The sequence below is a fragment of the Fonsecaea monophora genome, assembly GCF_001642475.1.
Source record: "Fonsecaea monophora strain CBS 269.37 chromosome Unknown Scaff17, whole genome shotgun sequence".
Lineage (NCBI taxonomy): Eukaryota > Fungi > Ascomycota > Eurotiomycetes > Chaetothyriales > Herpotrichiellaceae > Fonsecaea > Fonsecaea monophora.
Genome location: NW_019173948.1, coordinates 277149 through 302307, shown reverse-complemented (window position 1 = coordinate 302307; position 25159 = coordinate 277149). Strand labels below are relative to the sequence as shown.

The following is a 25159-nucleotide window of genomic DNA, read 5'->3' as shown; positions in this document are numbered from 1 at the left end:
AGCTGGCGGGTAGGTCGACTGCAAGTAGGCGTCAGTTGATTTTGCAACTTCTCCGTCCCCAGTAGCAGCCCATCAACCGCAAACCCAAGCATCAGCGGTGGGCGGTGAGATGGCTGTCCCCCGGCCTAATCCCTACAAGTGCGAGTGGCTTTTAGTGAGGCTCCAACCGGGGAGAGGGCGAGGACTCCATCCAGTGAATTTTGTACTTGCACAGGCGGTAAGTCCGACGCCCGGCTGCTGGGGCCTCACAATTAACCGCCAGAGCAAGTCTTAGGGCGCAGTTGGGCCACGGCAATGGCTACCCACACCTACCACCACCACATATTATCAGCTACTCGTACCTAGTACTTTCCCAGCGCACCCCAGACACTGATCACGCAAGGCGAGCTCTAGGCTTCCAGACATCCAGACTTCCCGGATGTCCCGTTCTGGCTGAACCGCCCAGGTTGAGCTCGGAAAAAATCAAGAATAGCAAAAGATCATGTAATCTCTACTCATTTCATCGTTCACACCTATTACATCTCTTGCCTCATGTCGCTGAAAGGTCGAGCGGCCATTGACATCTGGGCGGCAATAGTCCTGCGAAGCCTTGATTGTGCTTTTGACTGGCTCAGGATCCGCCACGCTTGATGAGGCGCCGATATCGTTGTTGACAGGAAGGCTAGAGATATGCAGATCAGAGCATGCAACCGAAGCTCGTCCTCTGTCGATCTTCTCCATACAATTACAAGTAGTCCAGCTTGCCTCCCCTTTTGGAAACCTCATCTTTGGAGTAATACAAGGTGCCATCTTCTCGAACATTACCCAGCCACCATGCGCTCATTCTTCGGTTACTCTGCATTCCATCATTCATTCTACCTCGCACATACATCCCCAAATCCAGAGCCGCCATGCCGACCATCCTGCAGTGACATTTGTTTGATTCTCGTACCACATGCGAGGTATCAAATACCCATGCTAAACAGTCCTCACTAATTTCATCCTGGACCCGCTTCGGACCTTCTTGTCTCGCCTCTCTTAGGCTGCGGTCATTTGCCAGGGTACCGAGTTCTAGGTACTTTGTTCGCTTCATTTCTTTGCCGACGGTGCTGTAGGAGAGTTGCCGCCACCTCGGGTTGACTGACTGCCAAAGCGCATCACCTTTCGAAGTGGGGATGGTGTGGCTGGTTGAAAGGCCAACGATGCCATTGTCGACTTCAGGTCAGCCGTATCCTTCCTCTTAAAAAGTCCTCCAAAATGTAAACTCTTACTTTTCTTCACCGTCCTTCCTTTGGGATTGTCCGTGTTGCCCTGTTGATTACCGCTACGTTGGTACAACGGTGATTCCGCCTGCGGTCTGCTGTGAGTAGAGGTTGTGGACGTGTTTTCGGACTTGGATTTCGAGAACAATCCCACACCACTCCTGCTCTTCTTTAATGTGCCGGCTTGTCCTTTGGCGGCGAGATCCTTTTTACCAGAGCTTTGGGCCGACACTGAATGTCCGTCTTGGTCTCGACTGCCTCCTGAAGGGACGGCCTTTGCTGAGCGAGGTGTATCGCGAGCATACTGGCTGAGATCTCCGAGAGAAGGTGAATAGATGGGGGCGTCTTCGAGTGAAGTCGTATCTGAGCCTTCACGGTCCTCGCTACTGGGGGTTGGTGTGTGTCTCCGCGGAAAGGTGAGAGGTGCGTTATGGTCAAGGGACAATGCTTGTGATGGTTGATCTAGGACGGATGGTGCTACAGCCATGGCTCCAGGCGGATGCATACGTAGCGGGTTGACTCCTCTAGGGTATCCAGCTATCGGCGCCGCAGGCACATAGCCATTCTTTTCAGCCGAAAACACCAATGGCGCGACCGCAGTCTGTCGGCCTGCCTGGTCTTCTTGGTTGGGCCCGAATTCTTGTGATTGAGAATTGTGTGGCCCATCATGTCTCGCTGCTGAGGCTGGCTTTTGAAGATGGGCCTTGGGGTTGGAACCGCACAAGAGATCTGATTGGGATGACGCAGCTATCGCTTGAGCGACTGGAGGCGCTGGCTTGGAATGCGAAATTGGTGGGAATTGCCGGCTCGTCTCATCTTGATCGTTGCCTCCTTTCCCTCCTTGCTTAGAATGGAAGAAGGAGGATCTGGACGTGAGGAAAGATATGTTGCGTGGCAGACTAGAGTAAAAGTCCAGTTTATCAACGGCACTGGCAAATGATCTGGTGAGTGAACCAAACCCAGACTCATTGTCGCTGTGTTCGGCAGCGAAATCTGTCGGGGGAAGGTCCATGATGTCGCCGCGACCAAGAAGAGGCAAGTCTCCCCCTCTTGATTCTGCTGCACCTTTGTCGGTGTTCACAGACTTGCGTCGAATGTGACCATTTCCTGTGAAGCCTTTGATCTTCCCTTTATAGAGATTCAATGTTTCTGCTCGCGAATGGGGCAAATCTCTCCTCAATGTCGGCCCTTCATCGCCTTGCACATCTCCAGGTGTCTCTGGAATTTGCTTGTGCTGTGCCGTTATCCCTGCTGGGCGTAAAGTCCCGTTTTGAATCCTACTCCTGATGGCATTCCTGAGTCGCAAAATCCTTCCTCGTTTCGATGTCGTCAGATTGGCAATGCCTCCGGGACTTTCACCACAACGTCCACTGGAAGCTTTTGCGTGACGCGATGACCCTTCAGTGTCCCGATTGTTACTTGCTACCCAGCCAACTTGCGAGTTCCAAGAGGATTGAGCAAAAGCCACATCAAACATTTCTCCACAATGGACTCCTTCAGCTCGAGCCACGGTGACATTCGTGGTACTGGTGAGGACGGGAGCAGAAATGACACTCCGAGCGACCGTGGAAGTACTGGCGGTCTTTGGTAATTGAGTGGAGATGCTGCGAGGATATGGACTTTGAGGGGGTAAACGCGAAAAGGGCAGCCACGATCTGGGACGCAGTCGATTTGTTCGACGGCGGGTGCTCTGAATTGGCAGCACGGCAGCCTCTGCATCTCCCTGAGTCTGCTGGCCGTCGTCATGATCTCCCGGTTCTTGTTGTGATTGAGGAGTTGACTTGACAGATTCCTCCACGACATGGCCAGGGGAAGTCGGCTCGGGCGAGGCTGGCGGTTGATTTTTGGGATCACATCGATAAGAGAGGCTTGACTCTGTTCGATCACGCAGCTCATCCTTTGAGGGAATCCGAGATGCTGGAATGAAAGGTCAGCCGGTGATAATGTGACTTCGAGAATGTCTTACCTTGTCGTGAACCGGCACGACTGAACGATCGAATAGTGTCAAAGGAAAAGATGGAGAATGAGCCTTTGCTCCGAGATCGTGTGTGGGAAATCATGCTGGCCGAACAACGACACAAACCTTGTCACAGGACGATCATTATCTTTCTGGTCACACCTGAGCCATGTGCCTCCCACGACAGCGAGGTGAGGAGGTGAAGAGGGAGGTCAGTGGATGAGCCTAACTGGAGGCTCCACGAAGCTGGACCAAGCCGCAGAAGCATATTTCGCGGAGCTGACGATAGCAATTGAATTAAAGCTGAGGAAAAGTCATGGCCATGGCAAGCCCATCCCGACGCATGCAGTGGCAGGTGCAGGCGCAGGCGCAGGCAAGACGAAGTGCTGGTGTCATTGTCATTCGGGAAGGAGCGATACTGCGATGATGCTACGAGGAAGTCATCCCCCCCAACCTCTCATTGAATATTGTATTTCGTCCTGCTGGCATCGTCCTTTGGTGTAGATGAACAATCTGCCTCATCTTTGTGTCCACGTTTACGATTCTCAGGGGTAGCCGTCGTAGTCTTGCGCGAAGTCCTAGCATCTCCCTATACCTACAACGACTTCATTCGTGGGCTGCACCGACAGTCATCATCAACCGTTCAATCAAAGTATACGAGGCATGTGCAATGGAAGAAACTCGCGAGGCTCCCAATGGGAAAACACCTTGGCTAATATTACACCATAGCCAGTCAAACAACCGCGGCAATCAACGGCCTAATCGCGGTTTTCCGGACTCGTTCCGGGGACAGGGACGAGGGCACGGTCTTCTTTGCCTCGATTATGACAGCCCCGCATATCGAGTCGAGAGCCGGATTTATAAAATCCGATAATAACCTCCTATCCTCTGCCAGAGTCGGACTATTAACGCAATTGACTCCCCTGCTATCTGAACGCGAGACCAGCCGATCCAAAGGAACCCAGCCATTTTCACCCCACCATTATGCCATACTCTCTCAAAGGCCGCAACGTTTTGGTGACAGGAGGATCTAGGCAAGTTCTCTGTCAGCTCCGGCATGAACACATGTGATTAACAAAAAGACGCCAGGGGTCTCGGGGCGCTGATCTGTGAGAAGTTCGCAGCAGAAGGATCGAACATTGTCGTAAACTATGTCAGCAGCAAAGACAGAGCCGACCAGGTCGCCGAAAAGTGTAAAGGGCTGGGGGTCAAGGCCGTCGTAATCCAGGCTGTGAGAAAGCTGAGCCACCTGAAACACAACAGGTTCCCCTTTCTGACATACCAAAACCCAGGACATTGGAGTCGTCAGCGACACTGTGCGGCTAGTGAAAGAGAGCGTTGAGCAATTGGGAGGACTTGATATTATCATTAACAATGCTGGCTGGACTAGGTTCACGAACTTTGGAGACATCTATGATATGAGCCATGCTGAATGGGACAAGGTATGGTAATGGTGCTCAGCCAAGTATCCCTTTAGCTCACTGTCACAGTGTTGGGCCACCAACGTCATGTCCCACCTCGTGTTGATGCAGGAAGCTGCTCCGATCTTCAACAAGAACCCGGATGGCGGCGTATTCATCATCTCTTCCTCTGTTGCGGTAGGTTGATGTTTCCTCGAACCAGAGAAGTTGCTAAAGTTGGGCCCAGGGTATAAGCTGCGGCGGAAGCTCAATGGCGTACTCCACCAGTAAAGCTGCAGGTCTACATCTGATGAAATGCCTCGCCTCTACGCAAGGGCCAAAGATCCGTATCAATGCCGTGTTGCCAGGTCTTCTCCTGACGGAATGGGTAGGTCTTTCTGTATTTGCACGTGCGAATGCAAAACAATGGCATTAACACCACCAATAGGGCCTGAAATTCAGTGAGGAGCGTATCCAGGCTGTTAAGAACAGCGCCGCTCTTAAGCAAGAGGTATGTCCGCTTCTCCGGATAATATCTGCCCAACTGACAGCCTTCGCAGACTTTACTTGACGACTGCGCAGATGCCTATATTTCGCTAGCGAAGAACACGTCTATGACCGGCCAGCAGGTTGTCGTCGGTGAGTTCCACGTAATGCCCATCCTTCCAGAGGGAGTCGCTGACGAAGACTAGATTCGGGTGTTGTCATTCGTTAGACCGCTGGGACCAATTTTTGGTGGAGGTGCCGTGCATTCAACGAATGGTGGTTCTGGAAATCCAGAGATAGGGTGGGAGAAACGATACAACTTGTACGTGCCAAAGACTTCGGGCTGTGAGAAGAATTTGGCACGGGCGGCTGCTCCTGCGCCTGGACCTTTTGCCCTGGACGAGACAGTGATGGTGGGAATGACAATTTGGCACCCCTCTTGATACGTGTCTGGCCGCGCGTTGATGATTAGAGGCTCTGAACTCTCGTTGACATTCTCGTGTGCAGCAATAATTGCGTAGGGAACACCAGCCGGCATTGCTTGCGCTGCCACCCGGACTTCTTCTGGGACGTCTCCATCTCTTATATCCCTCATGTCCGCTCCGAAATTGATACGGAGCACCTGGGACGGCTCGGGGCCGAACCTCACAAAGCCATGAAGAGACTGAAGTGCCCGGTTTCGCCTAAGGATCTCGGGTTTCGTGAGTGCCTCAAAGTCGATGGCGCATAGCTCGCTCGTGATCTTTGGAGCACGCGTCAGGTCCTTGCCCGCCATATTGCTGGAATCCACGGCATTGTAGGGCGGGATGTACAGACGGTTGCGGATGGCATTGACCAACATCTGGGCGCCAATGAGAGATAGGTAGCTCGTGAGTTCTTGTGCCGTGATGGCGTCGGGATGCGGGATTTCCAGCCCTGGAGGCGGCGTCTGGTCCAGGACGGTGCCCTCGTCGAAGCGCGTCGGGTGGAGCGTCTGCAGCGAGACACCGGTCCTCTCTCGACCGAGGATGATGGCCCATTGGATCGGCGCCGGGCCCGAGAGATCCGGGAGCATGGACGGGTGGACGTTGAGACCACCGAATTTCGCGGCCCCGAGGATTCGCGGCGGGATCAACAGGCCAAACGAGACGGCGACGATCAGGTTGCAAGCTGCTGCCGTGGTGGGCGGACTCCACCCCCTGAACGTGTCAATCTGGTGCACGGGCAACCCCAGCTCCTGCGCGGCGGGCTTGATGGCCGGCGGCCTGACGAGCTTGCGGCCCCGGCCGACTCGCTTGTCGGTCCTGGTCACGACGTCGATGGAGCGGACGTTGCTGCCGCGGGTCTTGGAGTACTGGGCCAGAGCCTGCAGCGAGGCCACGCTGAACTGGTCGGTGCCGCAGAAGAGGATTCTCAGGGAGTCGGAGTCGTCAACGTCATCACTTCTAGCAGACTTGACGCTGGACTTGACGCTGGAAAAGTGTCGTCGTCGTTGTCGGCAAGCAGTACCAGCAATAGCACATTTCCCAAAGCTCCATTTCGATACGTGAGCCCCGTGTGACCGGGCTGCCACGCCGGTTGGAAACAGCCTCATACGTGGTATTGAGCCCAGGAGGTTGAAAATCCCTCAAATCTTCAAGGTAAAGTGGTGTTCATAGCATCAAGTTGGACTGTGAGTTGAAAATACGGAGTCAGGAGTATCTGAGAATTGGTGAAAGCCCAACCCACCTGTTTCGGTAGATATCTATTGCCGCTTTATATATCCAGTAGAAAGTCTAAGAGTGTGGCGATATAATTGGTTGCTAATTGACAACTGTACTAAAACGGCTAGAAAATGTGCCTAGTTGAGAATTCGACCTGTCCCATCCCAGACTCTTCATTCTCACGCACATTCATGGACATGACAGGTACACCCTTTGCAGGCCCTTTTTGGTTTTCTTCTAGGGATCCCGGATATTAGAGGCACCTCTAACTCTAAAGGTCCGTCTCGTCAATATATGTTTCCCGCAGCGCTATGACGTCTAGACACTCGAACCATCTCTAAGCGAACCAATATACTCCGTATGCACACATTACACCCCTTCCGCGGCGTCGAGAAATCCCCGGTACACAACTCTGGAAGTCATCTACCGAGCCAGATATCGAGACCACTCACGGCCACAGACCAACTGCAAATCCTGACGAGCCTCCACGTTTTGATATCCCTGGAAATCGTTGGCATACTCCATGCGCAGACTCCTGGCGGACTCTTTGGTCTCTGCATCGGCCGCCCCGGTCTCGGCGGCCAGGAGACAGACGCCCAGGGCAGACGCGCCGAGGGGTCGGTACGGAGATGCGAGTCTGGACAGGTTGACGATCTCGAGGGAAAATTCGTGCGACTCTTGCAAGATCTCGGCCGCGTCGAGGCTCACGGCCAGCCGTGTCTCGTTGATGAGGATGGCAATGGCCAGGACGAGGGCGTAGGACCGCAGGAAGTGGCAGTGCGCCAGGCCGGCCAGGTGAGGCATTCGTGGAAACACACTGTCTGGGTTCGCCGAGACCTTCTCCCATCGCTGCCGGACGAGTGAGAGTGCGGGCTCGAGTTCTGCGCGGAGTGCATGGGCCTCTTTCTCCAAGTCGGCCAGTTGATCCCGGGAGTCCAGGTCCCCCATCAGGAAGGCCTTGCTTCGACGCATCAGATTCGGCACACGGGTCAAGCGTTGTACCGCCTGGCCTTCCGGACTGAGGTCATACAGCTGGCTATCGAACATGGACACCCACTCTTGGTCGGTGAAAGTGATGCGGCCATTGAAGAGGGAGTCAAAAAGCTGGAAAGGGTGTCGAATGTCAGCGACTGAAGAACCTTTGGCGCCTCCAGACAGTGACTCACCACAACGGCACGCAGACTGAGGAGTAGATTGGACTCGAAGGGGTCGTGACAATTGTCCACACTTCCTCTCAATTTGAGGATCTGGGCAACGCCATCCGCATGGGCGGTGATGGGCCCGTTCCGTTGCCATATGAACTGCTAGAGCGACTGGGAGTTAGCAACAAAATAGGAACGGTGGCACCGGGTTGTCAGGCCTTGGACAAGTCTCACCTGGCAATTCCACAGGAACAAAATGGCGCAGAGCGTCTCCGGGCTTCTCGCCTTGACGGGGTCATCCAAACACCTTCTCAGACTGGCCAAGGTTTGGCCGTATTTTTCCAGCAGAACGGGATTGCTTCTGGTGCCGAGCGGATCCGTCAGCGTCGCAAAAGCCGTCAAGAAGGTGTCGGTGGCACTATCTAGAGCCTCGTTCACGCCTAGACGAGCTGGGACGTGGTTGAGGTAGTCGCCGTACGTCCAGGCTAGATTGTACTGGACGCCAATGGTGGGTTTGATTTTATCTGCAAAGGCACTCGCGAGTCGAGCCGTGTCGTTGACTGGGGATCGAGATATCGTGAGCATGTCGAAAATCGGCGGGCTCTGAGCCGCGGACCCCGTCCCAGTCCCAGCAGCTTCTGGTGTCTGAACTGAAGCTTCGCCCGACGGCGTGGTTGACGTCCTGTTGCTGTTGTTGTCGGACACGAACTTGTACCGACGCCTCCCGAGTCCGACGCAGGGGATATTGAGCCGTCTGCACCGCGGACACGGGTGCGTGGTGGGATCACACTATATGGGGAAGAATAGACGTGGGAGCTTAGCATCAACACCGGACCTCATTGTGATTTTTGGGTAATACCTTTTTCTTTTGCTGCCGACATGCATCGCACCCTCGTCCAGAGGGAACACCAGGCATTCTGGACTGCAACCATCGCGCGCGCGGGTGGGCGACGGCAACGACAATAAACGACAACGGAGGGAAAACGAATATCCTTTCTAGTTGGTCTGGGGGAGAAAAGAGAGGTGCCTGCATACACACGTATACCGAGCGTGTGTTTTTAAGGCCTCCCGGAACGATTTGGTTCTCCGACGGAAAGAGCCGATGGAGATTGGTCTGGTCGGGGTTTGGGGATGGACCGACAGCACACAAGTACCAAGTACACAGCGTTGGCATTGGCATTGGCATTGCAGATCGCTGCGTTACGTATAATACGCATGGTACGTCTGTACCATGGACGTACAGTGGCACCAGTGGCAATAGGTTGGTAGCACAGCGATTGCATAGCCACAATTCTACTACATATACTTTGGAGCGTTGCTGGTGGTGACGGAAGGACACTGGAGAATACTCGTTACACGGCCAGCCTAGGACCATTATTAGGCATTTCCTCACATAGTATAGACTAAATAGGTCTTTAGAGATTTTCATCCCCTGTGGTCGACCACCAAGTTATCATTCTGTCGCATGGCTTTTGAAAAGGTCAAGAGGTACGCCAAAAGTCCCATGGAGATTTGATCAACGAGTCATGCGTCTATTTTCCGTGAGGACACAACCCAGTGTAGGGGGTTTAATTCGTCTTGACGAGTCTCGTCCTCCATGCCGCAGGGCTGACTGCAACCGCGTCGCCGCTCGCATCCAGATCAAACACGAAAAGTCCCAAACCAATGCCACCATACGTCGGCGAGTCACCCGCGAGCCAGTCAATGTTGGCGTTGTATTGTCGAGAGAACAGTCCACCCGAGGTGACATGAAACGAGGAAGTCCTGAACGCGACTCGTCCGTTGGCTCGATCAGATATCGAGTGCAAGAGCCTCACCGGACTGTCACCGAGAAGGCCACTCGCCAAAACATCCGTGCCGTTGCTGACAAAGTTGCTGATCACCAACCCGGGTTTCCCTTGTGGGTTGATGGCCAATGTCAACGTGCTGTTGAGATTCTCGTCTTCTGACGTGTACGTGCCCACAAACCCCTGTCGCGCCTCAGCTTGCGCCTCAGCAGTCAAAGCGGGGAGCATCTTTTCAGTGACGAGGTCCGCTATGGAGGCAGTCAACAGAGAACGCTCGGGTAGAGAGCTCGCGCCGATGATGCTGAAGCCTGCATCAAAGTCGGGGATGAGCGCTATGTAGCCGCCAAAGTAGCCCGAGTCGCCCAGCTTCGTGTAGATGTCGGTGACATGTCCAGTCTCCGGGTGTGTGTAACGGTATATCTCCCACGGTCTGCCTATCGAGTATTCGAGCAAGGCAGTGTGCGTGACTGGCTTCATCCATTTGCGTGTCTGGTCGAGGTCAAGAAGGGTTCCATTTAGAATAGCCGTACCCAATCTCGCAAGGTCGTTCGTGGTGGAGAAAATGCCACCCGAGGGTACGGTCACATCGAGAGCTTCGCCGTCTGTCAATGCCGCTGTGGTGACATTGCCAGGAATGACGTACTGGCTGTATTCGGACGCATTGGGGACCTGGGAGTATGAAGAAGCCATTCCCAGAGGGCTGAAGATACTTTCGCGGTAGACATCGTGGATCGAGGTACCAGTAATGTTGGCTATCGCTGCACCAAGCAACATATACCCGTAGTCTGTATAGGCTGGACTGGTCCAAGGCTGGAACAGTGGTGGTCGACCTGCGGCGCCGACTGCGTATTCATTGTTGGAGCAGGTCCGGTTTCCCGCGAGTGCAGAGATCAAGCATGGAGGGGCGGCCAGCGCGTCGCTCTCATTCAGAGGTGGCAGCCCGAATGTGTTCAACAGCGCATTGGCACCGACGAGAAACAGATAGTCCCCCGGGTCAAAGGGTGTGACGTCTCGTGGATTGCCTGCTATTTGACTGGCGAGAGCAGCAAGTGTGACCTTGTCCCAGGCGACAGTAAGCGTAGAATCATTCTCTGCCGGATGCGCCGCTGCATACGCTGCAAACGTCGGAATAAAGTCGGTAATAGGACGATCCCAATCACTATCGTTCAAATTGAGCATTCCCGCAAAGGTCGTGAAAATTTTGGAGATGCTGGCGACGCGGTATATGCTGTTTCCGTCCACTTTTTTCAGACCAGTGGTTGAGTTGGCAATCTCTTCGGACGTGTGATGAAACTGCAACGACCTGGCAGCAGAGGCGTCGTGGATTGAGAACATGCCCAGGGAGAAGGTGATGTTTTTCAACCCAGCAGGGCTTGTCAGATTGGTGCTTGGGTTCCTGATGAACCCATTGAGAGTCGAGGTGAGATTCGTCCAAGCCGCGGAGACACGACTGCCATTGCTGGCAAGATCCGTAGGAGCTGGATAGGTTGGGCCCAGGAAGTCACCAAGGACGCCTCGGGCAGAGGCAGAGATGAGAAGCAAAGTTTGTAGAGTGAGATACATTCTGATATGACTTTGTCGCAATACTTGTAGAGGTATTCATAGTCGAAGTCATGGCTTTTACCACGGGTATATATACCTCGAACAGCAGGCAGCAGGCATCGCTCGAGGCAGATGTACTTGGCGATATGCTCCAAAGCCTCCATGGTCGACGTCAGAGACAGCATCGGTCAATTCCACGCCGCATGATCCACAATACTAGCTGATCTCGAGAGTTGCATCAAGCAAAGAGTCTGGGGCACGAGTTGCGCTGCTCAACGGGACAAGCCTGGCAAGCGAACAACACTTTAGAAGCTAGTCCCGATTTGGTTCTATGCAGCGCTCCGGTGGCAACTCCATCCATAGCACTGCAGTGGCATGAATTTCCGATCCGGGACGCCTGATGATGGTATTCTGCCTTGAGCCAAGCATTGCGAGATGGTATCGTGCATTCTATAGCCACAGCATCCCAGTTTTTGTGAGCAGGTGAGCCTTGTGAATGCTGATCGATGGGCGTGACATGGACATCAATTGGTTGTTGGCTTTCACAATGGCCGTTGGGCCTTCAAGGTGATGGCAGTGTCGGTGTGATTTGGCAGCTGAGTAGAGATTGCGTCAATTTGCACACCTGTCCAGAGAACAAGGACGTTGAAGATTGCTTCTTTAGGATGATGTGAGGTTGAAAAGGACCTCTGGACATACTCGTACTCGTATAGTCAATAGAGGTAATAGGCATGTTTCCTCATGCGGCATGCAAATTGGCACTAGTCCACATTCCCCCAAAAATCTCTAATAATCGCCCTTCCCTTTTCGTCATGCGCACAGGCTCGGTGAAGTACGTACCTCGGTTTGCGGGGTCCAGAGTCAAATCCACTTGTTCACTTCCAAGTTTCACAGCCAGGCCGAGCCTCGTCCTCTGGTGCTAGAGACAATTGCGATACTCACAAGGTGCCCCCTTTCTTGCTGTTGAGATACTCTTCCGTGCTTCGGACATCCAGAGCCTCTCCTCGACACCTCTCAATTCGTGTCTTCCGCACCATCACCAGCCACAAAGAACGACGTACAAGTGCCGAATTCGACTTCACCCGATTGTCAGGCACTGTGCGCTCGACTGTCTTGTCTTGGCTGGCATAGCCATTTACCAAAATGGCTGAACCGCCTCAGTCCTCAGATTCCAAGTCGCAAGCGACAACAGCCTCGCAACCAGAATCCTCTAGTCAAAAGCCTCCCGAGGCAGCCATAGATGAGGATTCAGATCCAGATTTCGACGACCTCGACGGTACGCATGCACGCGCAAGCATGATCTATGCTCCTGCCTCCCTAAAACCAGATGGTCATCGATGCTGACACGCTCCCCTCCTCTAGATGTTCTCGATCAATTCTCCGCCGCTACCTCTCAGCAACAATCAAAATCCCTCTCTTCAGAACCTGCCCCTTCGTCCTCTGGTCCAGGCAGACCGTCGACCGAGAAATCAGCCCTCCCACCGGACCTACACATCCCCTCTGGTCCTCATGCCTCGGAATCAGATGATGAATTCATGGCCCGGCTGACCGCTGAAATGTCCGACGTCATGTCTAAGATGTCGCTTGATCCAGCCGCCAGCGCTGCCACACCTGAGGATCTTTCAAAGATGGGACGCGAACTCGAGGAATTCACGCAGAAAATGGAGGCCGAGGGCATAAAACCCGAGGACCTCCTGAAGGCCATCTTGGGGGAAGATGTCGGCGGGAAAGTCGGGGATATGGCACACGCGGAAGCGACGAGGAGGGACAGTGAGTCCAAGGCCAAGTCGAAATCACGGAGCCCGGAAGTGACAGGAGGGACAGCTATAGGCCCGTCAGCATCAGCATCGACAGGGTCAGCGACCGCGGCGAAACAAGGGTCGAGCTCGTTCGAGGACACGATTCGTAAGACCATGGCGCGCATGGAGTCGTCCTCGGCTGCGGCGACGTCAGCGACAGCCAAGTCATCCCAGCAAAAGTCAGAGGAGGACATGCTGGCCGAGATGCTGCGGGCGCTGGAGGCCGAGTCCGGGTCGCAGTCGGACAGCGAGCTGTCCAAGATGTTCCTGGGCATGATGGAGCAGCTGACCAATAAGGACATGCTGTACGAGCCCATGAAGGAGCTGTCGGAGAAGTTCCCCGACTACCTACAGACGAACCAGCCGCCGAAACTAGCGCAGGCCGAGCACGAGCGCTTCTCGCGCCAGCACGTCATCGTGCGCACCATCGTCGCCAAGTTCGAGGAACCGGGCTACAGCGACGACGACCCCAAGTGCCGCGAGTTCATCTGGGAGAAGATGCAGGAGATGCAGAGCGAGGGCGCACCTCCGGACGATCTCGTCGCCAACCCCCTACCGGGTATGGGCGGATTGTTGGGAGGTGACGGAGGCGAGGGTCCGGAAGAAGGGTGTCCAACTCAGTAGGTGACGGGTGGTCGAGCCAGCCAGAGAGAGGGTGTATGGCTAGAAAGGTTTAGCAACTGCTATATATGGCCCGTTTGTTTGTGACGGTAGAAAGCGATGGATGAGCACAGGCTGCGCAGCCGACCACGACGCGTGGGGGAAAAAATAACAGAGGTTCAAAGCCTGACTCGTTTGAAAGGGAATGCTTTATTCGAAATAATACAGGACCGAGTACACCGTGGAGCAATCTGAGCAATATGTACCTGCCTAGGTAGTTCCGAGCTGTGCTCGTGATACCACATACACATTCTTCACTTGTATGTCCACACACTCTCTCTTATATCCCGAGAATCTGACGGACGTCAGTGGCCCGCAATCGAGCAAGTGATACAATGCAATGCATTAGTACCTCTGTAGGCAGGTTTAGGTATTTCGAGTATTCGGTAGAGAGGACTATTTTTCATATTAGGGGGCTTTAAAAGATATCTGTTATGAGAGGATAGAACGGTTTCGAAGAATTAGTAGCAGAGGAGGAGGTAGATGTGCAGGTGCAAGAGGAGAGAGACATGTTTGTCTTTCTCGGTCTATTGGGTGTTAAAGAGAAGCTGGTGACGAAGGGACTGCCTTCATAGTCAATGTCTTGACAGTATCGACATGTTTGACACCCTGGACGGCATCATGGCATCGTGGTGCCCCCCTCAAGACAGGCCCTCAACCTCACTCAATGCTGTATGTGTGTATCTATGTGTGTATGATTGTCCACGGCAAACGTGCCATTGCCAGACTGTGCTCCTCTCATAATGTTTCTACGGATGGGCGAATGCCACAATGTGACCTTGCATGATTACTCGGTACACCCGCAACAATTCTCAGCTTTCAGAGTCTGGTACCGCAATTTCTCCCAAAAAAACTCAGACATAATCAAGACAGATCCATCGTTTCATCATTAAATGTGTTCCCATGCTGCGGCAGCGGAGGCTCGCCAGGAAGAGAAGTCTGCGCTGTATGCAGACTCGTTTGACCGATGACTCGTTCATTTTCCGGTCGTGGCGGTTGAGACGCCAGTAGGTTTTGCGATAGAGGCTGCGAGTGCTGAGACAGGATCTCCATCTCTCTAAACAATCGCTCATATTCTTCGTCCTCGGCATCTTCGACCACAAACTCATCATCCTTCACCGTTTGGAGTTGCTCTTGCTCATATTGCCGTATCAACTCATCCACTTCGATATCTTCCTCGAATTCGTGCGTCGGGCTTAGCTCCGGTTCTTCTTCTTCATCGTCGTCATCGTCATCTTCGCTCTCCACCTCCTCTTCTTGAGCAGCCTCCATTGCAGCTCTGCGTGCCATTTCTCTCTCCCAGACCCTCCTCTCTTTGACAAAATCCATTCGCAACACCTGCTCGCCGACCTGTTCGGATCTGTCGTCGTCTCTTCTCCGCCGGATGCGATCTAGAAACTTCGACTTTCTTTGTTCTCGACTTCTGTTGGTTTGACTGTTTAGAAGAGATGACGGACTCGACGAGCGGGAGCGCAGTTCCCATTGTGACGGATTCTGATGGCCCGAAGTCGTCGAGATACTTGGGCGCGGGATACTGGCGAACGAGGTAGATGGAGAGGGATCGAAAGTTAATTGCTCGTGCGAGAAGAACTTTGAGCCGAATTTGCGGTTCGAGCCTGAATCAGGCGGCGAAATCAATGATACCTGCCCCTCGCATCCATATGTTCGGAAATCCAGCTTTCCTGTAGGTGTCTCCTGCACCTTCGAACGGAAGCCAGAGGCCGTCAATGTCTCAATTCCTTCCTCGTTCTCACTCTCCATGTTGTTCTCATCTTGATGCTCCGACAAACCACCCCGCAGAGGCGACGAACTCAGCAAGCTACTACAATAATCACCCTTGCGCTGCGGAGGGGAAGGCATCAGGTTCGCATTCCTCGTCGTCCGCAGCGGCGAGGGAGAATGGGGAGCGTAGTACGCCCGAGCGTGCGCCCGCCCGTAGGTATTGTCGTGACTGGGAGAGTTTGAGAAAGTCGGGTGGCGGGACTTTTGAGAGGTCGAGGGCAGGAAAAGGTTGGACTGCTGCTGCGGTGGAGAAGAAAGGAAGAACATCCTCTTTCCGTCTTCCCTGTGTCGTTCTTCTCTATCTGTCTGGAGTCTCGTGTATTAGCTCTCTGGTGGATGGCCAGAGTCGAGGTTGACGAGAAAGACAGGGTCTGCTTGAGAAATTTGTCCTTGTCTCTGTGAGTGGCTGGTCTCTACAACGGCTGGACGTGCAACGGGCGACTCGAGAACCGAATGACGCGTGAGCGCGACCGTGTTTGCAGACCAGCCATTAGAACATGACTAAGCTACATTTAGAATAGTCAGGTGCTCACACGACTCGCCCGAGAAAAGTACGACAATGAAAAGTTCTCGTACAACTACATCTCCATAGCATACGTAAGCGCTGGCTTGCTTCAATCCTGGGTGAATCCTTCTTTGCATTATGATTATTATTACTGGTAGTAGACGTTGGAGGCTTCGCCTTGCTTTTATGCCAAGATTGACCTCGGACGATCATGAACTCTCAACTCACGCGAATCAACGGTGAAACATTGGAGGGAAAATGCGACACAACAAAAGGAAAAAAGGAAATTTGTATCTCTAGCTAGCCAATGCCTCAGACTACGCCTAGCCCCGATTTCCATATCCTATGTACAGCTTCAAACAAGATAGGACATTGGTGAAAATAAGTGCTGAGCAGCACGAATTATGCCCCCCTAATACATTGGAAGCAGTTTCATTCACTGTAAATTGCCCTCCCGGCCGATCCGGGTGGGTCTTGGTTGGATGGGTTTTGATGTTTGAAAGGATCCACACAAGTTGCGCTCTCTCTCGCTAATAAAAGTCGAAGACCAAGTGCTGTCATAACGATCGTCAAGGTATTAGTTTGGTAGCTCGCGGCTTCTAAAAGTTTGACGCGGTGTTGACAGGTCCGGGAGAATGGTATTGATCCAGCGTGGAACGGAACGGCGTAGAATCAGACCCTGTGGTGCCGCTGAGTTTGTCTTGGTTGAGATTGGGGTCGTAGAGATCGTCGTCGTGAAGGCTCTTCTTCTTACCCCAAATCCTCCAGGCGGTGTATGCCAATCCAGCAAGCAACAGAGCACCACCAACGCCGCCCACCACACCTCCAATGGTTGCCTTGGCTGTATCGCTGAGACCCGAACTGCCGCCTTTGCCGCCTCCACCCGTCAGGGAAGCGGGATCAACACTGGTTGTGACTGGAACAAGGCTGCTACCGGTGCTGGTAAGATGGACGGTGCTCCCTTCGCTGACACTTGTGATTGTGGTAATGACCTCTTGGAGCGAGCTTGTAGTAATCAAAGTCCTTGATGGAGTAAATGTGCTAGTCTCCGTGGAGGTGGACTGGTCCGAAGTGCTGTCATCGTCAGAGGAGGAAGAGGAGGAAGGAGTACGTGTGGATGTCGACGTGATCACAGTCACCGAGGACGATGAGGTTGGGGGAAGGGTGATTGTAGAGGATGTGGTCTCCGTGGTGGCAGAGGTGGTATCGCTCGTAACAGTAGTAGTGGTCGAGTCGTCGTCGTCGCTACTGGTCGGAGAGGTAGTTGGAGTGGTGGAACTGCTGGTGTCGGAACTGCCAGTAGACAATGGGACATTTTGTCGTTTGAAGAGTGCTATAGCATCGTCGAGAGGATCTGCTGAAACGGCGGATGCACAGAGCAAGCTGAAAAAGACTACGGTGAGAGACCGCATCTTGTTGAGAAGATAAGAAGCAAGGGGGGGTTCGGATTCGAGGTACGAAAATGTTGAAACAATTGAGACCCGGCCTGGGAAGGCTTGAGGGCGCGAAGAGAGTGCGTCGGTGTCAAAGCTGTTAAGATATTTCCTCGAAGGCGAGTCAGGGCCGCGAACGAAGGGCCTGATCCTGGTGATGATCGAGGTAGCGAGAGGCACGTGTGCTTGGTGAGGGTTGGAAATTCGGTTCTACAAGAGTCAACGCAGGCGAGACGCTGATTGACGCTTGGTATTGGACAGATGATGGATGTTTAAGAAAAAAGCGATGGTAATAAGACAAAGGGGGGACAAAGCGAGGGAAATATGGGGGTATGTGGTGTTTGAAAGGTGAGAAAGGAGGAGAATGTAAAAAAGAGAAAAAGTGGACAGTGTCAGGTGTGAATAAGTGATGGAGTGAGTGAATGAGGGAGTTGAATATTGAATCAAGAAAGCGTACTCGGTAAAAGCAGTAGGATGAATGGATGAATTGAGAGGGTTGCAATTCTCTAGGCGCAGTGTGGGAAAGAGAGACGAAACACTGCAGGGATCGCCCCAGAAGCCCAGCCAAAGGCCCAGCGGGATCCTCATAGGGTGTCACCGGGGGGAGCCTAGCAGAGCTTAGTGGCAGCCCAGGCGGTGCAATTGAATGGGCAATAATTGGCGCACTGCCCCCCGACGCAGGAACAGGGTTGGGCGTGTTTGCACCAATTGCATGCCTGGCTCGACTCCCCCATGGATCCCTGCAGTGCCTCAAGTTTCTTTGCATCCGAGCAAACCTGGAACCCAACAAACAATCTTCTCCCATTGTTCCCGCCTGTGCATCATAGTCACCTCTTCCGTGCCGAGCATTAGCCATTTATTTACTACTCCGTACGAGTTTTGCACATCCCTGGGCGCGCCAGTGCGCGCTTGTCCCATGGTTGCCCATCCAGTGCCCAACGTGCCTATCCCCAAGGAGAAGGGCTGGTGAAGATTTCTTTGGGATGACGTACCCCTACCGACTACCGAGGACGCTTGCGTCGACTTCATGCATTGCACCAACTCTTCCCGCTGCAGCTCGCGTGTGGTTAGGACGAACGTGAAAAGAGGAGGAGAAGACCAAGACCCGACTATGCACATTCAAGTCGCAAGAGGGTTCTCAAAATGTCATGCGTTACCGAGACGTGGGCGGAAGAGAGAAGGAAAAAAACTGCTCGTATCTGCATCTGTCACGCACACACAAGGCACCATGCATGCGCATTCCGGGTGGCGTCTGTTACAGCGAATGGTGCGAGGTACCATACCTAGTAGTTGTACCAACAAAACAAGTAGTAGTTGCCGTTGGTCGACTTAGGCGAGAATCTCGGACATTATTTCGCTTATGAGACAGATGGTGATTGTGTTGTGTATATACACAGTAATCAATGACCACATCAAGGAGTCAGCTGGCATTGCCCACGGATGGGAATTGCTTTGAAAGAGAATCGAGGTTTGGGTGATGCACAGCAGTTCGTTGCCTAACCCGCGACAGATATACGACAAATCTTACTCAGATTCGAGGGCGAGATGGTCTCGATGACTTCTTCCCAGTGACATGATCCGGCTCCCAGCATCCTCCGCCTCCCGCCCCCTTGCCACATGATTTAGATTTTTGTATTACCTGTTCCATAGTTTGCGCCACATGATACTGATCATTTTTGTTTTGTGAACAAAGAACAGGACAAGAACGCCATAGCAGAACTGACCGTACCCGATCCCCTCGTATGTCTGCCCTGAGACCCATACATGGAGAGCGCCGTCCTGCTCAGAAATGGACCCCGCGAATATATCTCTTTATGCCGGGAAATTACACTTTTGCATGGTAGTATGTGCACCACTTCCTGGATACTTCTCCCTTTTTCATATTACTGCATGCTCTGGCGACTCCGCATTATCCTCCTCTTTTATCTTGTATAGGTGGAACTGGATGAAGATGGTGATGTCCTCGACCATGGTTCCCAAACTGCCAATCAACCAAGGCAGATTCTTGATGACATATTTATGTTCGGTCGAGTGGCAGAGGATGCCTGCGCCGTAGGTAAGGTTGCCCATCAGTGACAGGATAAAGAACAGCAGCGAGAGACCTGCGGAGAAGTTGACGAATCGGGGAATATTAGCCATTAAAAATCCCAGGGTCAAATGTCAAATGGACTACACAGACAAAAATCTCTTTCTTGTTGAGCTGTTCAGAACGAGTTGGGGGAGAGTGGTGGGAGGAAGTCTTTTTTGGTTCTTTACCTTCGCAACTTCTATCCCTCGCATTCTTGATGATCTGGGGGATCCTGGCGCCTAGGTAGGCCACCGCGCTGAGGTACCCAAGCACCTGGGCACCGGCGGCCATCTCTTCTGAATCGGCACCGCCCGACGTAGGAGAGGGCTTCCACGCGCCGGACTCGTAGGCTAGAGCCCACCCAGCGGCGCCGACGACGCCAATGGCCAACACGCTCATTGCGTTTCTGAACCAGAGCCTTGTGCCGGAGTCGTCGCTTTCCTCAAGGATTTTGGCCAGCTGGTCGTGGTGGGCGGCGGCAAAGCTGCTCCGTCGGCGTCGTAGACTCACACTGCTCCGCCTCCGGTCCATCGATCCCGGGATTGTGATGCTGTTTGTGCGGGTGCGCTTGAGGAGGGGTTCCTCCTCCGAACTCCCGTGCCTCGACTGCTCGCCGTCGGCAGCACCGCTAGGAGCGGCACCCGTCTCGCCATCAGCTCCCGTAGGAGCAGCGGCGGCGGCACCACTGCTACTTGAAGCCGACGCCCGTGTAGAGAGCAGTGCCCGCGCTTCCCTCCTCTTGTTCCTGATGCCATAGTAGAGGCATTGCCCAATGAGCACGCCGTCCGCGATGCAAAAGTAGACGCCGATGGCGACCACGACGGGGACGAGCCCGGCCCACAGGGCGCCGGCGAGGTTTGCAATGTCGCCCAGGAACCAGACGAAGATGAAGAGGAGGGAGATGGCCTCAGCAGAGCCGTTGCGGTAGTTTTCGATCAGCTGCGGCACGAGCAGGAATATCCAGCAGGCCAGCGAGATGGACCCAAATATGCCCGAGAAGGCTTCGCGGGTGGTGAGGGGGAGGTCGCCGTTGGTGGAAGGGGAGCTCGATAAAAAGCTGACGAGCGACGCCATTGTTGAGTGAGGAGTTTGGGCCGATGCGTAGAGACCCAGTGCACGCCCTTAAAAGATCATGGGTTTCTTCAGCGCAAAAGTTCAGAGAGTATGTATGAAGCTGCAAAATTGGTGCTTGAGGCACAAGTACAGGCTCCATCTGCTCATCCACCACTGGAGCCACTAGCTAATCGCAAACCTTTAGGGGTGGAGTTGGGCGGCCGCTGCAGGGAATGTTGCCCCTGCCCTGGTGGCGCTGTTGGTGGTCATGGTGGGTGGTTTTCAATAATACTTGGTGCTTCCTGATCCTGCTCATCAACTACTCGTACATACGGAGAAACTCTCTCCAGCCTGTCTCCCTGTACATTTCCCCAGAATAACATACATCATCTTGCAGCCACCAAGCGACCAACTGGCTCTAGTCTGTCCAACATCAACCTCATACACATAATTACAAGCACAGCCTCTCGACTATCCTACATCCTTGTATACTCGACTGACATGTCAACGTCTTCCCCTTCCTCCTACCATTCAATTAAAATTCCAGCCTGTATCAACAGACATATACCACCAAGCACCAGCCGCCTGTGTGAAAACGTTTCCGTGAAGTTGGCTTCAGTTTGAGACGCCGATCTGCTCCCACAAGATCTTCTATGCAGCAACAATAAGTTGCTTTACCGGATCACTTCCGCCTTCACAGCCTTGCCATCCTTCATCGTGAATCGTAAAACCGTCCCGGTCCTCCTTGTTACTCCTTTGTTGCCTGCCACATCATGCCCACCACCACGACGGTTGCGTGGCTTCATATGTGGTTTGGCGCGTTTCAATATCTTCCTTTGAGTACTTGGCTTACAGCAGGTTGCGGTGGTTTGTCGTGAGGAGGAAGATGGAAGCTTGATTCTGAGGATGATCCGGGGTCTGGGTTGTTTGGTCTTGCTGCTGCCTATCCGCACTGTGAGTTGACGTTGTGACAAAGCCTTCGAATCCGGCAGTGATGAGCACGAACTTCTCAGGTTTCTATTGGCACCCATCTTCGACTTTGATGTGGAATGTTGTCGTTGTGTGTGATTCGTGCCAAGTTTAACAGGCTTGAGTTGGATCTGAGTTGTTGTGGGCTTGGTACTGATTTCAGTTGTACCCAGAGAAATGAATGGTGAGAGGCGAAAAGCTGGTGTATCTGAATGAGGTGCACTTGCGATACCGAGCGTCTTGCACTTGGACTGGCTTGCCCTTCGCTTTTATAAGTAATCAATCCCGATGTCGAACTGAGAGTTCAAATTATACGCTGAGGATCTGTGAGGATCTGTGAGGACCTGCGTGAGGACCTCCTAGAACCCCGGCAAGAGCTTTGTTTGCCGAACGACCAGATAAATTGTTTGATGCGATGCATGTCGTGTGGTTGGCAACATGCCCCTGAAGCGGCTTGTTTGTCTCGGTCACGGGTTCCGATGTTCTTTGTTTGGCATACTCCCTCCATCATCAAGCAGTGAATAAAGACGGGATCGTGATAGATGACGGAACTGGCTGTATTCATGAAACTGAGAGCTCAGGCCCAGGCCTGCCAGGAGCACATGCTCTAGACGCACCCAAGACAACAGGGACGAGCCGATCCGAGAACCAGACGGGTACTTCATGTAGGCCCATAATTCCGCATGCTGCGGTTAGCCTTCCTGGTTTGCTGCAAAGCAATCCTGCCACTCATTTGCCGGAGTTGTTGAGCAAATAGACCCATGGCTTTTACCAACCAACAATACTGGCCATTTTCGTGGACTCTGTTGCCTAATCTGGACATGTGTCGCCATGTTTCATTCCCAGCCTTTTGCTTTGCGTTAGACTGAGAGATGGAGTCGTTGCTTTAGGTAGAAAGCTTGTTCTTGGTGATAGGCACAACGATTATCCGAATATCCAAAGGCTCGCAAAGTCTTGTTTGCCACTGTACGAAGTCCTCACAGTACAGGACCTTCGTACATGGCATTGGTGGCCTGAAAGACTCTCAACCATGCTCATGGACAAGCGCAGTCCTCATCCCAGCCCGCTCCGCATCATGATGGGCAACACCTTTGCTTGCAGACTCTTGTAGATGTCCAATATGCCCACCATGCCAGCCCATTTCTTGGATAAGTTGTTCAGCAGGATCAAGCAAGTCCCAGATATTTCATGGATTCCACTGAAGTCCACGGGGCCTTCTGCGTCGCCGCTGAGTTCCCTCGAAAAACTCACGACAGGCAAGCGCCCGTCAATCGCCAACAGACAGTGTGCCATAATAATGATAGTGGCCTGGTGGATGTAGTGGGCCGAAATCATAGTGATGGGATACATCCCCCAAGGGGTGCCCTCGGCGCCGCGGAAGAGCTTATTGTAGAATTCGACAACTTTCACCGCAGAATGGTAGCTCTCCCGCGGTATCACTTCGGTAATTTCTGGCCCTAACATTGAGTCTTTCGTCGCTGCTAGTGCTCGTAGTAAGAGAGGCTGAAATAGGAAACAGATCGAAGTATCAAACCCCGTCTCACACGTCATACTGCCCATGCCAGGTGCGGTCTCGATGAACTGTAGTTCGCGCCGCCACGCCAACATAGATTCGACACTTTGCTCATACCATATGCGAGGCAAGGTTGGTGCAACAGCCGGGAGGTATAATTCGCGAAAGATCTCAGAGCGTAGATACGTCAGCCGATAGTAGTGTGAAGTAAATATCGACTGTAGCATGTCTGGGTCGGCCATGGGGGCTTCATTCAACGAGGCAGGGTACTCGGCGGTGATGATCTCTTCCGTAAGATCCGATGGCCGGCCAAGGTGTTGTCCCATCGTCCGCTCGATACAATATAATCCCCAAAATATACCACGGCGTTTCTTCCGACTTTTCTCGTCCTCGTATTCGTCGTTGGTCTCGGTATGATAGTTGAGCTCCACGCTCAGACGACAGGCGAAATCCAACAACTTCCAGATGTCACCCTTGCGAGGCTGAAACAAAGTAAATAGAATGAGGAGTAGCAGGGCTTGAAGTGCATCTGGGGAGACATCAGAAGTTACCTCTTCAACACACTGCAAACCCTCGGAATAATATGCCATTGACTCGGTATCGTAGACGGAATGATGCCTCGCCTTGTTCGCGGAAGCGATGGCGCAGATCATGGCAACTCGGAAAAATTGATGAGCATCCTTGCCTGTGAGATACTTGACATTTGAACCATGGTTGCGCAAATAGGTGTCAATCTCGTAAGCAATATCTTCGGGATCGAAGAAGGTCGTCAGCATGTTCGTGGTCGACATGTACAAATTGATGAGCATTTCAACCTCCGCTCGTGATGGTGTAGCTCTAGGTTGCAGTGGCTCAGCGACCTCTGTGCTCTGGGCATTGAGCCAAAATTCAGGCCCGGCATAGTCTGGGTGATGGACTATGGAACCCAGCTTCGACTGAGCATGTACAAGGACTTCAACCACCAGCGCGTAAGGCGAGCTGCTACCCAGGAACTGCCAACACGTGGGGTTTGCATGTTCTATAATGAAATGCTTGTCGAAAGACAGGTCGCTGGTGTAAGTGCCCCAGTCATTGAGAGGAGGGTCGAGGTTGGTGGAAGCCGTCGACGTGTTCCGTTCATGGTGAGGTAGTTTGAAGGCACTTAGAGGCTCACTTGTCCCATTGACAGATGCCTGAACAGCCCGTAGGCGGCCCAAGCGTGTCAAGAGTGAGTGGACGTAGCTTTGAAACCTGGTCAGGCTCTGTTTCGCCGTGTGACCGCAGAGGATTGGGAGTTAAGTGGCAGACTCACCTTCGCGGCAGAGTCTGTTGAAGGGCATGATCGAAAAATGTGCACTCAGCTTTGCCCTTTTGACACAGACGACAAGCAGGTAGATTTGTGTCGCACTTCCTTCTCAGACGACGACATCTTTGACAGGTGGGCAATAGACGTGTCAGATCTGCTTCGGAGATGGTCGCGTGGTCAATGTCCATGTTGTGCTATTGTGGCCGACCAAGTCCGTTGTGGCGGGTATTCAAGCAGTATACAACCAAGGACATGTGCGCTTTGGTAACACAGCCTTGCATCAAAGGCCGAGCCTGGATAGTTTTTGGGTTTCCTGGACTTTGTTTCACCCTTCAATCAACGTCCATTCATGGGAGTCATTTTCGAGGTAGGAAGAGGAGAACTCGAGATGAGGGATGAGGAGGAGGAAGAGTCGCATTAGCCGAGGTGGTGGGAGGGACAAAAGAAGAAGGCAATTTCGACGTGCAGCGAGGGTTGTTGGCCCTACCACGATTGTCCGTCTGCCGTACAAGAGCCGGGATCAAGGTCGGAGGTCAACGGCGAGGGCGATGAGCGATAGGCGGAGGCAAGGAGGGCCAACAGAGGGGGAAGCATTGGGAGAAATGAGAAAGAGGAAAGTGGGCAGAGGCGGGGGTCTCACTGGCTGCCATGGGCTCCAGGGTTCAATGGCTCAATATGGGCGGATGTGTTTGCCCTGCGTGGGTTGCGATAAGGGAGAATCGCTTGCCCTGCGCCCTTCCCCTTCCACCTCCACCTCCACCATCGCAACCAACTACATACCACCATCATCATCGAGAAAACCTACCGTCGCCATCACCTACCTATTATATGAACTTTCGCCTCCTTCGATTCGGC

At 53.1% G+C, this 25159-nt stretch overlaps 10 protein-coding genes across 10 annotated transcripts; 2 read left to right on the top strand and 8 right to left on the bottom strand.

Annotated features, from left to right (window-relative positions):
* Window positions 1–1068: 1068 nt before the first annotated feature.
* Window positions 1069–3301, bottom strand: AYO21_03502 (hypothetical protein; the record flags this gene model as incomplete). The annotated part of the gene is made up of 2 exons (XM_022653476.1): window positions 1069–3158; window positions 3208–3301. 2 exons carry the CDS (start codon window positions 3299–3301, stop codon window positions 1069–1071), a joined length of 2184 nt encoding a protein of 727 aa, XP_022514286.1.
* Window positions 3302–4182: 881 nt separating this feature from the next.
* On the top strand, window positions 4183–5198 carry AYO21_03501 (hypothetical protein; the record flags this gene model as incomplete). The annotated part of the gene is made up of 7 exons (XM_022653475.1): window positions 4183–4243; window positions 4323–4429; window positions 4491–4640; window positions 4689–4796; window positions 4846–4986; window positions 5047–5109; window positions 5181–5198. 7 exons carry the CDS (start codon window positions 4183–4185, stop codon window positions 5196–5198), a joined length of 648 nt encoding a protein of 215 aa, XP_022514285.1.
* Window positions 5199–5286: 88 nt separating this feature from the next.
* AYO21_03500 (hypothetical protein) lies at window positions 5287–6657 on the bottom strand (the record flags this gene model as incomplete). Its single annotated transcript, XM_022653474.1, has 1 exon — window positions 5287–6657. The coding sequence occupies one exon, from the start codon at window positions 6655–6657 to the stop codon at window positions 5287–5289; it is 1371 nt and encodes a 456-aa protein (XP_022514284.1).
* Window positions 6658–7189: 532 nt separating this feature from the next.
* Window positions 7190–8824, bottom strand: AYO21_03499 (hypothetical protein; the record flags this gene model as incomplete). The annotated part of the gene is made up of 4 exons (XM_022653473.1): window positions 7190–7870; window positions 7933–8070; window positions 8143–8697; window positions 8768–8824. The coding sequence occupies 4 exons, from the start codon at window positions 8822–8824 to the stop codon at window positions 7190–7192; spliced, it is 1431 nt and encodes a 476-aa protein (XP_022514283.1).
* A 652-nt stretch (window positions 8825–9476) lies between these two features.
* Window positions 9477–11258, bottom strand: AYO21_03498 (hypothetical protein; the record flags this gene model as incomplete). Its single annotated transcript, XM_022653472.1, has 1 exon — window positions 9477–11258. One exon carries the CDS (start codon window positions 11256–11258, stop codon window positions 9477–9479), a length of 1782 nt encoding a protein of 593 aa, XP_022514282.1.
* A 1122-nt stretch (window positions 11259–12380) lies between these two features.
* On the top strand, window positions 12381–13660 carry AYO21_03497 (hypothetical protein; the record flags this gene model as incomplete). The annotated part of the gene is made up of 2 exons (XM_022653471.1): window positions 12381–12513; window positions 12600–13660. 2 exons carry the CDS (start codon window positions 12381–12383, stop codon window positions 13658–13660), a joined length of 1194 nt encoding a protein of 397 aa, XP_022514281.1.
* A 900-nt stretch (window positions 13661–14560) lies between these two features.
* On the bottom strand, window positions 14561–15457 carry AYO21_03496 (hypothetical protein; the record flags this gene model as incomplete). The annotated part of the gene is made up of 1 exon (XM_022653470.1): window positions 14561–15457. The coding sequence occupies one exon, from the start codon at window positions 15455–15457 to the stop codon at window positions 14561–14563; it is 897 nt and encodes a 298-aa protein (XP_022514280.1).
* A 1125-nt stretch (window positions 15458–16582) lies between these two features.
* Window positions 16583–17395, bottom strand: AYO21_03495 (hypothetical protein; the record flags this gene model as incomplete). Its single annotated transcript, XM_022653469.1, has 1 exon — window positions 16583–17395. The coding sequence occupies one exon, from the start codon at window positions 17393–17395 to the stop codon at window positions 16583–16585; it is 813 nt and encodes a 270-aa protein (XP_022514279.1).
* A 1899-nt stretch (window positions 17396–19294) lies between these two features.
* On the bottom strand, window positions 19295–20558 carry AYO21_03494 (hypothetical protein; the record flags this gene model as incomplete). The annotated part of the gene is made up of 2 exons (XM_022653468.1): window positions 19295–19518; window positions 19673–20558. 2 exons carry the CDS (start codon window positions 20556–20558, stop codon window positions 19295–19297), a joined length of 1110 nt encoding a protein of 369 aa, XP_022514278.1.
* Window positions 20559–22559: 2001 nt separating this feature from the next.
* AYO21_03493 (hypothetical protein) lies at window positions 22560–24492 on the bottom strand (the record flags this gene model as incomplete). The annotated part of the gene is made up of 2 exons (XM_022653467.1): window positions 22560–24240; window positions 24311–24492. The coding sequence occupies 2 exons, from the start codon at window positions 24490–24492 to the stop codon at window positions 22560–22562; spliced, it is 1863 nt and encodes a 620-aa protein (XP_022514277.1).
* Between the last annotated feature and the right edge of the window lie 667 nt (window positions 24493–25159).